The sequence below is a fragment of the Zosterops lateralis genome (assembly GCF_965231275.1).
Source record: "Zosterops lateralis genome assembly, chromosome: 10".
NCBI lineage: Eukaryota > Metazoa > Chordata > Aves > Passeriformes > Zosteropidae > Zosterops > Zosterops lateralis.
In genome coordinates this window covers 4,330,746-4,344,434 of record NC_139770.1, presented here as the reverse complement: position 1 = coordinate 4,344,434, position 13,689 = coordinate 4,330,746, and the positions used below count along the sequence as shown (strand labels likewise).

At 45.7% G+C, this 13,689-nt stretch overlaps 1 protein-coding gene across 1 annotated transcript; it reads right to left on the bottom strand.

Annotated features, from left to right (window-relative positions):
• Positions 1-288: 288 nt before the first annotated feature.
• Positions 289-12,291, bottom strand: CLDN11 (claudin 11). Its single transcript, XM_083868618.1, has 3 exons — positions 11,986-12,291; positions 8,720-8,884; positions 289-1,433 (listed from the first exon to the last, which is right to left on the bottom strand). Exons 1-3 carry the CDS (start codon positions 12,209-12,211, stop codon positions 1,201-1,203), a joined length of 624 nt encoding a protein of 207 aa, XP_083724744.1. The 5' UTR covers positions 12,212-12,291; the 3' UTR covers positions 289-1,200.
• Positions 12,292-13,689: the final 1,398 nt, after the last annotated feature.

Here is a 13,689-nt window from a genome sequence, read left to right as displayed (position 1 = left end):
AATACACAAGTGGGTACCACTGGTACAAGCTGCTACTGAAAGCATTGAAAGAACCAAAGGATAAGATAATGGACACTCCCATGCAGGAAGATTATTCATATTTTAAATATCTTTCATTTAATGCCACAGCAGAGCAGAATTTTTCATCCTGAACTGCTATTAAAAAAATATCTTCAAAATCATTGGCAAAACCCTGTCATGGAAAAACTGGCTATCGAAACACCCAGGAAGGAAGGAAAAAAAAGGAAGTCAGGGGTTGCAGGTACTCTGTTATTTATTGTACAGTATTTCACTGAAAGTACAAAGGCATCATCAGTACTCACCAGAATTGTATTGTAACAGGTACATTAAACTGCATGTTAAAATATGTTGCTCTAATGAGGCAAGACAGAACACAAACTTAGAGGAAGAAAGAAAGAAAGGAGTTTAAAAAATGTAAAAATACATTTTTTAGTAACTGATCTGTACAAAAGAAAAAAAAAAGAAGAAAAAAAACCAAAAAAACAAAAAGGAAACTAAACCAGAGGGCAGGGATTAGAGCCCCCAAAGTCATTTATAACTATTTTAAAAGGCACTGTTATCTACCATGTCATTAGGACCTTTGGGTTCGGTTTCCTTCATACTGATGACTGTGGGGGTGGGGGAAACACTGTTACTAAAATGGTCAGACTCATACAAAAGTATTTACAGAGAAAGGCAGAAAAATCCCCTCCTCTTGTTCCAGAAGAGAAACATTTGCCGGGTGGGAGAGGCCAGCCTTTCTCCCTATCCTCTCTCCCCAGCCGTGCCAGAGCCGTGACCTTGAATGGGGGAAATCAAACAGTGAGGATGGGGGAGAAACTGTCAGAGTCCTCCTGACAATGGGAAAGTGTCTCTCTCATTTCTGTTTTATTGCTTTAAACTCTCCTTTAATCAGGGGAGCTAGAAGATAAACTAAAATCCCTAAAACCCCACACCACAACCCCCAAAGAAGATGGGGACAGGCGGCAGGGACAAACGGTGAGGACCAAGAGGTAGGGCTGGCCAGAGCTGTCTTTCTAGAGAAAGAGGGGCAGGGGAGGGAAGAGACGGGGAGAACAACGCTTCGAACTACCAGACATTTGTGCTGCTTTTCTAAACCTCCCCTGAGGAGCCTGAAGCAAACCCAGGGCCAGGTGAACCCACCAGCCAAAGCATCGGGCAGCGGCCACGGGGCATCGTCTACACGTGGGCGCTCTTGGCGTGGGTGGGCGAGCTGGAGCCCGAGCCGTAGTAGAAGCGGTTCTCACCGAAGGTCTGGGCGTCCCCCGAGCAGCAGACGATGACACAGCCCCCGAAGAGGCAGAGGGCAGAGCCGATCCAGCCCGTGTACAGCGAGTAGCCAAAGCTCATGATGGTGGTCTCGCGGTGGGCGCACACTGGGAACCAGATGGTGGCCACGACGCCGCACATGGCTGGGGACAGAGGAGGAGGATGGTGTTAGGATTCCAAAATATTGGGACCACCCTGGGCACTGAGAATTTTAGGCTTTCTGTGCTGACAGGCACTGGCTCTCAAGAAAAAGCTGCATTTGACCTGAGGCATTGGACAAAGCTTCCAAAATTGAGTGATAGCACTGGGATTGTGGGTGTGGAGTTTGAATAGAAGCATATAATATCACATGGTGGAAAACTGAGAGTTTAAGGTTTTAGACTATTGTAATATATATGTATATATCAAGCAAGATGGAGGTTATAGGGTGTAGGCTAGTCCTTGTTTTTTACCTTCTTCTCCATGGGTCTAGGTGGTATCTTGTTAATTGGATAGAAAAAATCTTCATTGTGGACCACAGGTGGTTGGTTATTGGGTTAAAAGCAAAAATAATTTAGGTGTCATTTCATAATTGGACAATTCATCCTTAAAAGGCCTTGTGGAGAGGTAGAGACAGGACCATTTTCTACTTTGTAGGTAGAACTCACAGCTTGTGAGACTGCACCATAGATAAGAATTAATACACATCTGAATCAGAACAGAAACCCTGGTCTCTTGAGCATTTAATCCCGACTCTGACAGGAAAAGAAAATAACCCAAACTGGAAAAGCAACCCAAACTGGAGAGAGTGACACCAGAGTGTCACCCTGCCATGGGACACATGCACCTGGGGACAGAGAGGAAACCTATCCCTCCTCCCTTCCAGTCCCTTGGTGGGACCCAGAAGCAGCAGCATCAGGGCTGGGTATGAAAGATCTCCAAGCAGGAGGCAACATGGGAGCCCCAGGAGCGAGATGGAGAGAGAACAGTCACCTCTCTCAGGCACCAACAGGAAGGAAAAATAACTGCTGCCTGACACAACATGATATATTTATTAGAAGGGAAACAGATTTGCTCCCTAGAAAGATCTCTAAGAGGGAAAAAAAGAGAGTCATCCCTGAAACTGATGTTCTGGAGAGCTGCAGAATTAGGAATAGATTAGATATAAAGCAAGGCCATGAAAACCATATGGATCAGTGAGAGAATAAAATCTGTGGACCAGTGTGAAGTGGTTTAAATCCTTATTTCCTCATGGACTCACATGCTGTGTCCTCAGCCCATGTCACTCCTCATCATTGCAGTGGCTCTACTGAGTGGTCACATAAACATCACCAAAATATCCCAGCACTCTTACACAGAGTAGGGTTTATGAAATATGAGCAGAAAATGAGCAGGGACAAAATAAGCAACAGTTAGGCATTGCTGGGGTTTTTTAATGGAAAAGGAAATGTCTTGGAGCTCTGGAAAACAGAATCTACTTCCCTGTGGAAAATTTCTATCAAGTGATGGGGACAAACCCAGCAAGGCTCTCCAGACATTTACTGAATTGAATAAAAAAGGGACCTGAAGAGTCTGCAGAAGGGAAAACAGGATCCTACCTAGGGACTACAGCTGGTCAAAAAATTACTCCAAGCTTCACATTTTACTTGATTTTCCACAAAAAGCCATGAGGCAGCTGCAGTGGTGTTGTGAGGTGACATGTGAGGGAGACAGTCCCCACAGAGTCTCCACAACCACCGAGGGCAACGGGAGTTGATGGTGTTAATCACCTCCCAGGAGCAGGTCCTAAAACAATACTCCTTGATGGCCTGTACATCTGAAAAGAATTAATCTGTCAATATTTACTTGCCTCTGGGACAAGCTGTGCAGGACTCCATCCTTGTGGCTATCAGAGAATCAGAGCAAAACAATAACAGGACCGTGGCAGCGTTACAGATTTCCACCAACCGTGTTAAAAGGTATCTGGAGGCAGTGTCAGAAAGTTAAGGTTGCAAGAGGGAAAAAGAAAGGGGTGAGATTAAAAATAAAATTGTTTAGTTAAAGCAGAGAACAAACCGTAGCTCCTGGCCGGTACAGCAAAAAAACCCATCCCCAAAGCTGCAGTTATTGTGAGAGAAAATATTTTCTTATGGGAAAGAGAAGAACATTTGAAGGATGCTTATAAAGCCAGAAATAATTTTGGGCCTCCTCAAAGGAAGGGCCCCGCAGCTTTGGAAGGAATTTTGGAGAAGGCAGGGAGGGGAGAAGAGCGCTTCTCCTGTGTGTGGAGTGGTCCTGCAAACAGCTCATGAACCTCCAACCCTTTCAAACAAAAATGTATCAGTTGGGAATCCACAAAGCATTCTAATGGGCCCCGGGAACAAAGCTGCTTTGTTGTCCGAAAAAACACAATCATCTTTTCTTTCTCTGTCAGCAGTAAATATATATATATATTTGTCTATAGACTATAAGAGCCTTATCTCTCCAGACCCTCCCCCACAAGACAGGGCTGAAGAAAACACTTGCAGTGGGGTGAGAAGAGCTCTCAGGGATGCCCACACAATGGCATCTCTTGTGCATGTGGCTCCACTACATGTAAAACCACCTTATTTTAATGCTGACAATACCAGAAAGCTGTGAAACACAAGCCAAGCACTTTGCATGGGTTCACTTGACCTCTCTGTCCTCGGAGGCCACCAGCTGCTGTCAGTCACCAGTGACCCTGTTGCTGAGCAAGAGGAATGCCCTGGAACAGGACTGGGTTTCATCCCTCTGCATAGATTAGGTTGGGCTGTAAATCCTTCGAGGAGATGGGAAAAGGACAGTCAGCAATTGCAATATCTCTCTGTGGGCTCAAATTTTATTCTGGTTGTACCACAGGGAAAGGCTGTAAAAAAGGTAATTTGACAAGAAACCCAAAGAGATTGGAAAAGGAGTTTTCAGGCAAGTTTCAGGTTCTAAAACAGCTGGCTACATGGAAAAAAGGTGTAGATAGAAGTTGTTATCCCTTCTCTTGTGCTGAAGTCAAGACAGCCTTTGCATCTCTCTATAAAAGAAATCTTCAGAATGCTGAAGCAGAAGCTGTGGAGCTGCTGTACCCAATATAGCCTAGCAGAAAAATTAAAGAAGGTCTGCAAAGAGAAGGAACATTTTCTATCAGAGCAACCAATTTAGTTGGGAAAACAGGCCTGTTTTGTGGCACACGTGTGGAAATCCTGCCTGCTTTTTGCTGCTGGAGTAGGCAGTCTTGTAAAAGCCACTAAAACACTCTCTCAACAGTGCATGGCATGAATGTCCTTGCTCCATCAGATTGCTGTGAATCCACAGGGATACATCCCAGCTCCCAGTGTTTCAAAGTCTTTTTTAACTGTGGATTTGCAGTAGCTCAGTCTGCTGAGCTGAAACCCTTAATACTCAACATCAGAGATGTGTTGGAGTCAGAAGGACGTGCACAGAGACAAGAAGCACAGAAGGTGCTTGGGGAGCTGGGGGAGAGGGAACAGGATTGTTCTAACTCAAGGGACAGTGAGTCCCTGCCAAATTCCTTAACAGTAAGTTAAAGGCTTTCTGCAAAAGAAAGAATACTTTTCTTTCACATCTAATTTTAACTATTCCGAATTGCTGACTCAAAGTCACATGGATTTCTCTTTCAAAGCATTTAGTTGAAAAAAATAGATACCTTTTTTTTTTTCTGTGTTCAAGGGAATCTTTTTATCTTGCTATCTATGGTTTTACCAGTAAACCTCATGCAGTCTTCAGAAAAACTCATTAACATCATTTATTTAGTGCACAATGGGTCATTTTGTAGTAGCAATTCCCACTGACATATATCTCATCTATTTTTCCAGTGTCTGAGTCCTCCTCCTCCATTGGGAAAATGCCCCCTTGGTTACCAGCAAGGGGTCCCTCAAATTAATATCAACAACACAGGCTGGGCCATGGTTTTTCCATCAACACCAATGTGTGAAATGTTTTCATACCAGCTCAGAGCAAACCTCTGCTGACGGTTGTTTTCAGCCATAAATCAATTCTCTCGGTCAGATAGGATCAAGCAAAGCCATAAACACATCAGCAGCAGAATAGCAGGGTGTGCACACAGGTTGCACTCCAGCAACCTGTGATTATCAGTGCACAGAAAAAAAAAAAAATCAATGGAATATCTGAGCCCATTGTTTTCCTGGCAATTTTCCAGCTTTTTATATATACATATAATTTATTTTTTTGGCTCCATGCTGTGTTTCAATCCCTGTTTTCCCTTATAACAAATTTTAGTGACAAACTGCCATGCTTCCCCTGAGCAGCAAGTGAAGTTTGCCATGGGGCCAGCTCCCCTGTTTGCATCCCCACTCCCCATTTCTGCTGCGTTAGGGAGTGTTTTGGGGGCCATTTTCTTTTAACCAGGACTCTGGGTGTTGCTCTCCCCTAAGAGGAAAAGTGTGGAGTCTGTGAAGTTGTGGAAACCGTGAGTGAGAGTTCAGTGGCTGGAGGGTGAATAAAAATAGTGCAGGGCATGTTACTTCTAGAATATAATGGATTTTAACTCAGTATTGTATCTTTCAGGGCCTGATCCATGCTTGTTAAATGCTCTGGAAGGGAGACACCTCATCTTGCAACTAACAGATCATTAATCAGCTTAAATAACGTCAAAGTCCTAAACTCTGTACATTATTCTTCTTCCAAAGGGACTGTCTTGCAGATGAGCCTGGAAAAAAATGGGCTTTGTAAATGTAAATGTGTGCTGGTTTGCTCTTTCTTTTTTTTAAACAAAAAGCAACCTAGGAGCAAAAGAAGCTTATTTATTCTTCATTTGTGATCTGACAGAAAGAGCATTATTGTAATTGTGACTAAAACATTGTGACCAGGCTGCTGATCCCAGCCCAGATCATTCAGGGCATCAGTGACACCAGTAAATCATTCACCTGTAGGTGCTTCAGAGCTCACAGGGGTAAAAATCAATAAGATCTGATCCAAATCTGACCCAGAGAACATTTGTCTGCCAATGTCTCCATGATACAAATGTGAGAGATGTGATCTCTCACATTTCCTTTCCTCACAGGATCTACCTCATTGGAAAACCACGTTCTGAGGCAGAAGGGAACCCGGTTTATGGAGCACCACAACTCTCCATCATCCCCTCACAAGTGTTTTCCTCCCTGGTGTCCCACTGCAGCACGACTGGGATGGGATAGTGGCACACCAGACCCCAAACCCTGGTGGGACACTGCAGCATAAAGGATTTCACTTGTTTTAACACAGTGATACCCAGCCCTGCCACTGCAATTTGTCACACATGAGCTGGTCCTGTCACCCTCTTGCCCTTTGGGATTTTTAGGGACAGTCCTCCTGCCTCCACATCTGCAGCCACACAAGCAGGGCTGACCTGCAGCATGGTTCTCCTTGACTGGAACCAAAATCTTGTGAATTTTGTGGCCAAGTGCAGCTCTGCTGGGCCTTCCCATCCCGGGCAAGGCAAATCCATCAGGGCAAACTCATCCAACACTAAAATTTCATTCACAGGCAGAAAAGCTCCACTTTTTCTTTCACTTCTCCAAGCTCAAAATACATGACTCAAGTTTCCAGGGCAAGGGTGAAGAGCACATTTCAACATGGCTATTCATGATTGGGATATCCTAGACAGGCCCTATAAAGCTGATGTTAGGACTTCCAGCTGTGCTCTTGGACTCCACGGGCACCAATAGGGCCCCTTGGACTCAACCCCTCAGATTTGGGATGTATGGACAAGGTGACAGAGAAGGGATGCCTTGCATGGAAGGAGCATCCAGAGGACACCCCTTCTAAGTGTGCACTATTCAGTGCCCACTTGAAAAAAAAAAAAAAGAAGAAGAAGAAGAAGAAGAAGAAGAAAGAAGACGGGCATGATGTCAGTGCTGGCTGCCAGCGAGCAGCAGAGCCACACAAAGAGGCCACTTTGCCTCTCCCCTCCTCCTCTGCCACAGACGGGTGAAAACAAGGCCCCGCAGGCTGTTGCTGAGATGACGAGGCCCCAAGAACATGCAGGTGTTGCATGGGGGACAATGAGCTCCACAGTCTGTGCTGCTCAAAACAATCTCCTCCACAAGCACCAAGGACGGGAAGAAATTCCCAGGGGAGCTTGGAGGCTGAGGGGAGGCTGGCCAAGAGGGGGTTGGGAGGACAGAGGGAGGGTGTGCCAGTCCTCCTCCCGTGCCAGTGCCATCCCTCTTCCCATGTCTGGGACACCTCCATACTCCTTCCCCTGGGGTTGCCACAGGAGCAGCCCCATCCAGTCAGGGCTTCCCTTCTCACATGCCTCAGCTTGCTTTCCCTGGATGTTCAGGGAAAATCTGAGGGCTCTGCCTTCCCTATAACAGCTTGGAAGCTTAGACCCTTTCCCAAGAATCACTTCCATGGTGAACCAGCACAATCCATGCCCTGCAGACACTGCCAGTGTGGGATGGCCTTCCAAGGGAAGCTGTGGCTGAGGACACCACAAGGCAAAGACAGAAGGGATTCACAGCCCTCCCTTTAACCCTGCTTCACTCCCTGCCTCCTGTCCTTGTCCTCCCACTCCTGTCCACGCCTTTTGTCCACCCACAGGCTGCAGCAATGCTGGAGAGCTCCAGGCCCAGCCCAGCCTGCACAAACCCTTCTGGGAGAACACACTCAACTGTTGGGGAAGATGAATCAGGGAAACCTTATAAATATGATTGCTTAGCAAAAAATTCTGAAAATATGAAATCTATAATCGAAATAGAAATGAAAGCTTACTTTGAGTTGTAGGATACCGAGTCTTAGTTACTATATAAACTGAAAACAATAGCTTGGCCAGCTGAAGGAGAATCCCTTTTGATTGAACAATACCTTTCTGCTGGCTAAAAGATCTAAAGGTCAATGTAGCAAAACAGAAAAGTCTAATGAGTAGTTTTTAGAGTTTAAAATACAACACAGTACGGTAATGTAGTAGTTCTTATAGGCTGTATGTAGATTCTATAGGATTTTGTGTCTTGTATTGGTTGGTCACTGTAAATTAGAATATTCATCACAAAAGGAGATATAATGTATTGTAACAAAGAACTCTCTCTCTTATCCCTACTCCCGCTCTCTCTTAGCTCTCTTCCCCCTACTCTTAGCTCTCTTTTCCCCCTACTCTTAGCTCTCTTCTCCCCCTACTCTTAGCTCTCTCCAGCTCTCTTATCCCTGCTCTCTTACCTCTGCTCTCTTCCCCCTGCACTCTGACCCCTGCGACCTTGCTCTCTTACCTCTTACTCTCTTGTTCTTTCTCCCTCTCTCTTTGGGGCATCACTTCAGCTGAGGCTGGTGGCTGAAGGCAAAGCCCTTTTTACCCACAACCCTTGCAATAAAATTCTAGAATATCTCAGGTCAGCAGAATTCCTTGTCCCTGCCATCGATGGATGCTTCTACACTCAACCAGCCCGCACCGTGCCAGGGCAGGGGATGGGCTCCAGCCCCCCACATGGGTCAGGTGCCTTACCCAGGAGGATGATGAGGATCCCTCCCAGCTGGGAACGCCGGTACTTGGCCGCCCCAGGCTCGTGGCCCATCCGGATGCAGGGCAGGACTGTGATCAGCAGGAAGATGGCAGGAAGGCCCAGTACGGAGGCGGCGATCATCAGCGCTCGACAGGCTTGGACATACCCTGTGGGCAAGGCAAGGGGGGAGCGTTTTATTGCTTGGCACAAGAAAAGGAGACTTTGGACAAAAGCTCCTGTTTGGTTAGAAACCCAAGAGTTGCATGAGAAATGGGTTCATTACTGTGTAAATATTAAATCTTCACCAGGCATAAGGTTGTGAGGCTGGGTTGGTGGGATTTTAGTGTCCCCCTCCATCTTCCCTCTCTCACAGTCTGTGGAACAAATCCATTTCCCCAGTTACTGATGCTCTTAGAAGCTGCCTGGGCTCTGAGGCAACAGCACCTTCTTGGCCTTTGCTTCCCCACCACCTGTGCACAGATGTTCATGGATGTATTTTGTCCTCCTGTTCCCTCCCTTTTGCAGCTCCACTCCCCTCATGTACAGACCTGGGTCCCTAAGCTCTTGTTTAGGGAAAGAAAGGTACGTGTGCTGATAGTCATTGTGTATATTTGAATTAAATATGTGTATGTGTCTGCAAATAATGTATTTCTTTGTATTTTATGCAAAAACACAGTGAACAAGTGCAGTGAACAAGGGATCTTCAGGCTCACAGTTTTCCAACAAACAAACAGCACTGCCTGGAAAACACATGCTCTGCCCACAGTGACACTGAGAAATCACGGAGCTGGAATATATGGGAAGGCAAAGTAGGAGAAATTTTCTCCAGGAAGGAGTTTCCCTATATCTTCTTATAGTGAGAGTTTGATTAAAGGACAAGAATTTAAAATCTTCGAAATCAAATAACAGTGATTTAAAGCCTCAAAGACACTCCCATTGTTCAAAGGGCTGAGTAGTGGAAGACCCTTTACTGGCTGTGCAGGTCCATGGGATGCTGCCAGCAGCAGCCCCGAGGCAATGAGCACTGTGGACCAGGAGGAGGAGAAGGAAGAAGAGGAGGAGGGACACTCCTCACCCACAGCCACATCCCAGCCCTGCACCCCAGGGGCTCAGCCTGGCTGTGGGGTCATAGAGGGATCCATGACTTGAGCTGAGTATTGGCACAGCCCTTCCTTAGGGAAGACTGTGCCCTGCAGAGCTGTTTGAGCTGCCATGACCAAAGGCCACATTATTCCTCTGGATCCCTATGGACATCACAGCATCCCTTGGCACTTCATCAGCTCCCATTCCTCTCCTACCTGTCCCTTTGCACAAGGCAACAGGAAACAACAGGGACCAGGGGCTGTTGGGGTGCTGGGCAGGACCACGACATTTCTGCTGCTCTGGGAGGATCTATGTATCATAATATATGATTTTTTAAATATTCATATACAGTATATATATCTAAATTTATAATATTTATATTTTATATGTAGTATATATATATACACTATACAAAAATTACATGTAAGTAAATAATACCAGGTCATTACTAGCATGTAAAAGGAAAAGGACAAATGTCAGATTTGCCCCAGTGCCTGGTGACCTCCCCCAGTTTTCAGGACAGTCTCAGCACAGTGAGTGTGCTGGCTCTCTGTCCCCTCTTAGAAGCTGTCAGATGCAGACATGGAAATTCAAGATGCTTCAACCAACATCAACAAAGAGGGGCCTCAAGCACATCCCACTGACACACAGGTACAACACCAGGAATTTTACTGTTCCTGGAAATGCAGACACTGTGTGTATTGAATATTTCCTTGATTTTTTCAAGAGGAAACTTTAAAAAAAAAAATTACCTGAGGAGTTCAGGGCATAAGGGGAGACTCCAAACAAAGGAGATGGCTGTACCCAGTGTGGATTCTGTGCAATCAATCCCAAGTAAATGAGAATACAAACAACTCATTTTAAAGACTTGACTCAGACAATGAAAGGCTCTAAATATATTTCAGCTATTGGGCACACCAAGATAAATTTCCCTCTCATGCCAAGCTGTGGGTATCAAACAGGCTACAAGCAGAAACATCTTGGTTTGTGATTTGCTTCTGCTTGAGGGGAGCTTTTCTCTCTGCTACTGCAAGACCTGTTCACTTCTTTATTAAGTTGCATTCACTAATGTTTCTTTGGGGCAAAACCTTCCTCTCTCTTCTCTGCTGGATCAGGTTTAACAACAGTAGCAGTAGGGAAGGCAAATTTTTAATTACTAAAATAAAAGTAGGCACAAACAGAGAAAGGGAGAATGAGAGATTCAACATTGCTACACACTGTGGGACACAGACCAAGCTCTGTAACAGAGAGAAATTCAGGAATTATCTTTTTACCCTCTTGTAAAATTATTTTCACAATTATTTGAACTGGTAAATAAAGAAACGTGAAAGAAAATTACAAGAAATGGTAATTTCTGCCCTGTCAGATTTGAGAGAGGCACCTTTGACATGGTAGAGGGGTGGAGGAGTTGCAATCTAAAACACAACAGAATGAAGTGCTGCAGAGTGAACAGTGATTGAAACTGGCAATCCCACAAACTAAACTTACAGGGACCAGACCTCACAAGATTTTGGCAGGTTTAATTAGCTCAAAAGATCTATTAATGGTGATTAAACATCTTGCTTAATTTTTGCTTCGCAGTAAACTAGATGAAAGTTACTATATCATTAAAAAATATAATTTAAAAGCTAAATATCGTTCCATCAGTTTGCTGTGTAAAAGTTCTGTCTTGCCTCAGAAGGGAAGCACAAGACCATCAAGACTGATGATGATCTTCTGAAAGATTAAAAGCCATAGCAGCATTAAAAATAGATGCTGGAAGATTCATTATGCTCCAAATCACTTTAAGGAATCAAACCTTAACATTTGTAATAGTTCACCATCCCCTTGAAATGCTCTATTAGACCTCAGTGTGCTCTGTGTGTTTTGCAGTGCAGTCCAGAGACAAGATGTGAAAGGAGCAGTGAGATTTTACTGAGAGCAAGGATTAAACATTAACCAGATTTTAGTAGCCACAGAAAACACGAGACCTGGGTACGATTAAAACCAGGTGTAAATCAATAAAAAATCATGTTAAGAGCTATCATTCACCTTCTTTAGTGCACTTAATGGACCATCTCCAGGGCTGATGAAGCTGAAGGAGCTTCACCATCACCTCCTGCAGCAGCAGCAGCACCACCTGCCCTGCTCCGGACAAGGCTTCAACCCTCCCTCGGAGTGAGAAGGGGAGGATTAACACTCTCACCTGGCAGTATCAGGATGTCCACGAGGGGCTTGCAGTGATAGAGCCCCGTTGCCATCACACAGTCTGCCCACAGCCCCTTGGATCCCAGCTCATCCATTTTCCTGCAGGTGGTGATGGTGTAGCCGCAGGTCACCACCCAGTCGTTGGTGGCCGTGGCCACAACCACCCCGATCCAGCCCACGAAACTGCAGACAAATCCAGCCAGGTGCAGGCAGGTGGCCACCATCTCCGTCCTTTGGCGAGGAGAGCTGGACAGGACAGTGCCCGAGGGTCAGCGGGGCGAGGTCCCGGCTGCTGCAGCGGGAGGGATGGGCTTTGGCAGGATGAAGTCCCTGATCAGGCTGTGCTGCAAACCCTGGGCTGCCTCTGCCCAGCTCCCTCCCTGGGAGGGGTCAGCGCTGCCTCCGGCCCCCCAGCGCATGGGAGGAGCAAATGGGGGAGCCCCAACTTCTGCCAGAGCGTCCGGGGGGAGAGGAGGGAGTGGAGAGGAGGAGATGCTCCATCACACCCAACCGCGCTTGGAAAACAAGCCAGGGGGGTTTATTCAATTGCAAACAGCACGACTAGTCGAAATTTAGTGCAGAGGGAGAAAAAATTAAGGCAGTGTTTGAGAGCTGAAGTTTAATAGTCGCAGCAGTATCTCCTCGTGGAAAGATAACAGGAGAAATGTGGTGGACAGAGTTACTCAAGAGGTGGAATTGATCGTCTCACCAAAGCCATCAGCACAAGCTGCAGTGAAGGGACAGAATCAGTCTTGGGTCTTTCCTGATGTTTCCAGTAATTGTAAAAATACAAAAGACCCATCACTGCTTTCCCTGCTGTGCCTGGGCTTTCAGGAGTGTTAACAACTAACACCCACCGAGCCCTGAATACGTGTTTAACAGCACCACAGTCCCACTTCTGGATCCTCAAATTAAAATGAGCTGCTTTTAACTCCGACTTTTAGTCCGAGTAAATTTACTGTATTAATTTTAGCACATTTGACAAAACAGGAGCAGCCCAAAATGCCACAGGTGCAGAAACTTCACATCTTCCCGTTCTGCATCAGGACAAACAGGCTGGCAGGACACTTTCCTAACTTCTCTCTGTATTTTCACGGCACAGACGTGTGTTCTCTCGTGCCAGCACATCCCTGGGGATATTTCAGGGCTGTGTGTCCTCCAGAGCTGCTGGTTTTGGGAAGGGAAGGTTTGGGGAGAGGCAGATGCCACGAGCCTGCAGAGACCACTAGTGGAGATCTGTCTGCGCTGCAGGGCAGGGAAAAGGGATGGGAAAGTGACACAACAATGAATTTCATTCACTCCTAGAGCTGTCAGTGAGAAAGAAACACTGGAAACGCCGCTCCGAGTTTAAAGTGCTACTAATCGAATATATCCTGCTCCTCATCCAAGGGTATTTTTTGCCATTATTTAACAAAAACATGAACAAGAGCATCCTAAGCTTCATCATCTGGTCCTTAGATCCAAAATTCGAGGACGTGAGGTCACAGTTTTCTGTCAAAGCTTCATCTGAACACTGCAGCACTATCAATTCTTTTTCAAGGGAAGCTTTTATAATAAATATAAATTTAATGGTTGTTTCCACATTTGTTTTCTATTGTTGGGTTTTTTCTATACCTGGTTTATGATATTTTTGTGAAGCCAAGCAGCCAGCAGGCCTTCCATGAAAATTCCTGATGTGATTCCCCCTTCCTGCACAGCTTCC

What these genes read in the sequence shown, in the direction of transcription:
- CLDN11 (XM_083868618.1), bottom strand. Translation starts at nt 12,211, where the DNA reads ATGGTGGCCACCTGCCTGCACCTGGCTGGATTTGTCTGCAGTTTCGTG. An exon ending in GGACATCCTGATACTGCCAG is followed by an intron (nt 8,885 to 11,985) that starts GTGAGAGTGTTA and finishes CCTTGCCCACAG; the next exon opens with GGTATGTCCAAGCCTGTCGA. An exon ending in GATCCTCATCATCCTCCTGG is followed by an intron (nt 1,434 to 8,719) that starts GTAAGGCACCTG and finishes CTCTGTCCCCAG; the next exon opens with CCATGTGCGGCGTCGTGGCC.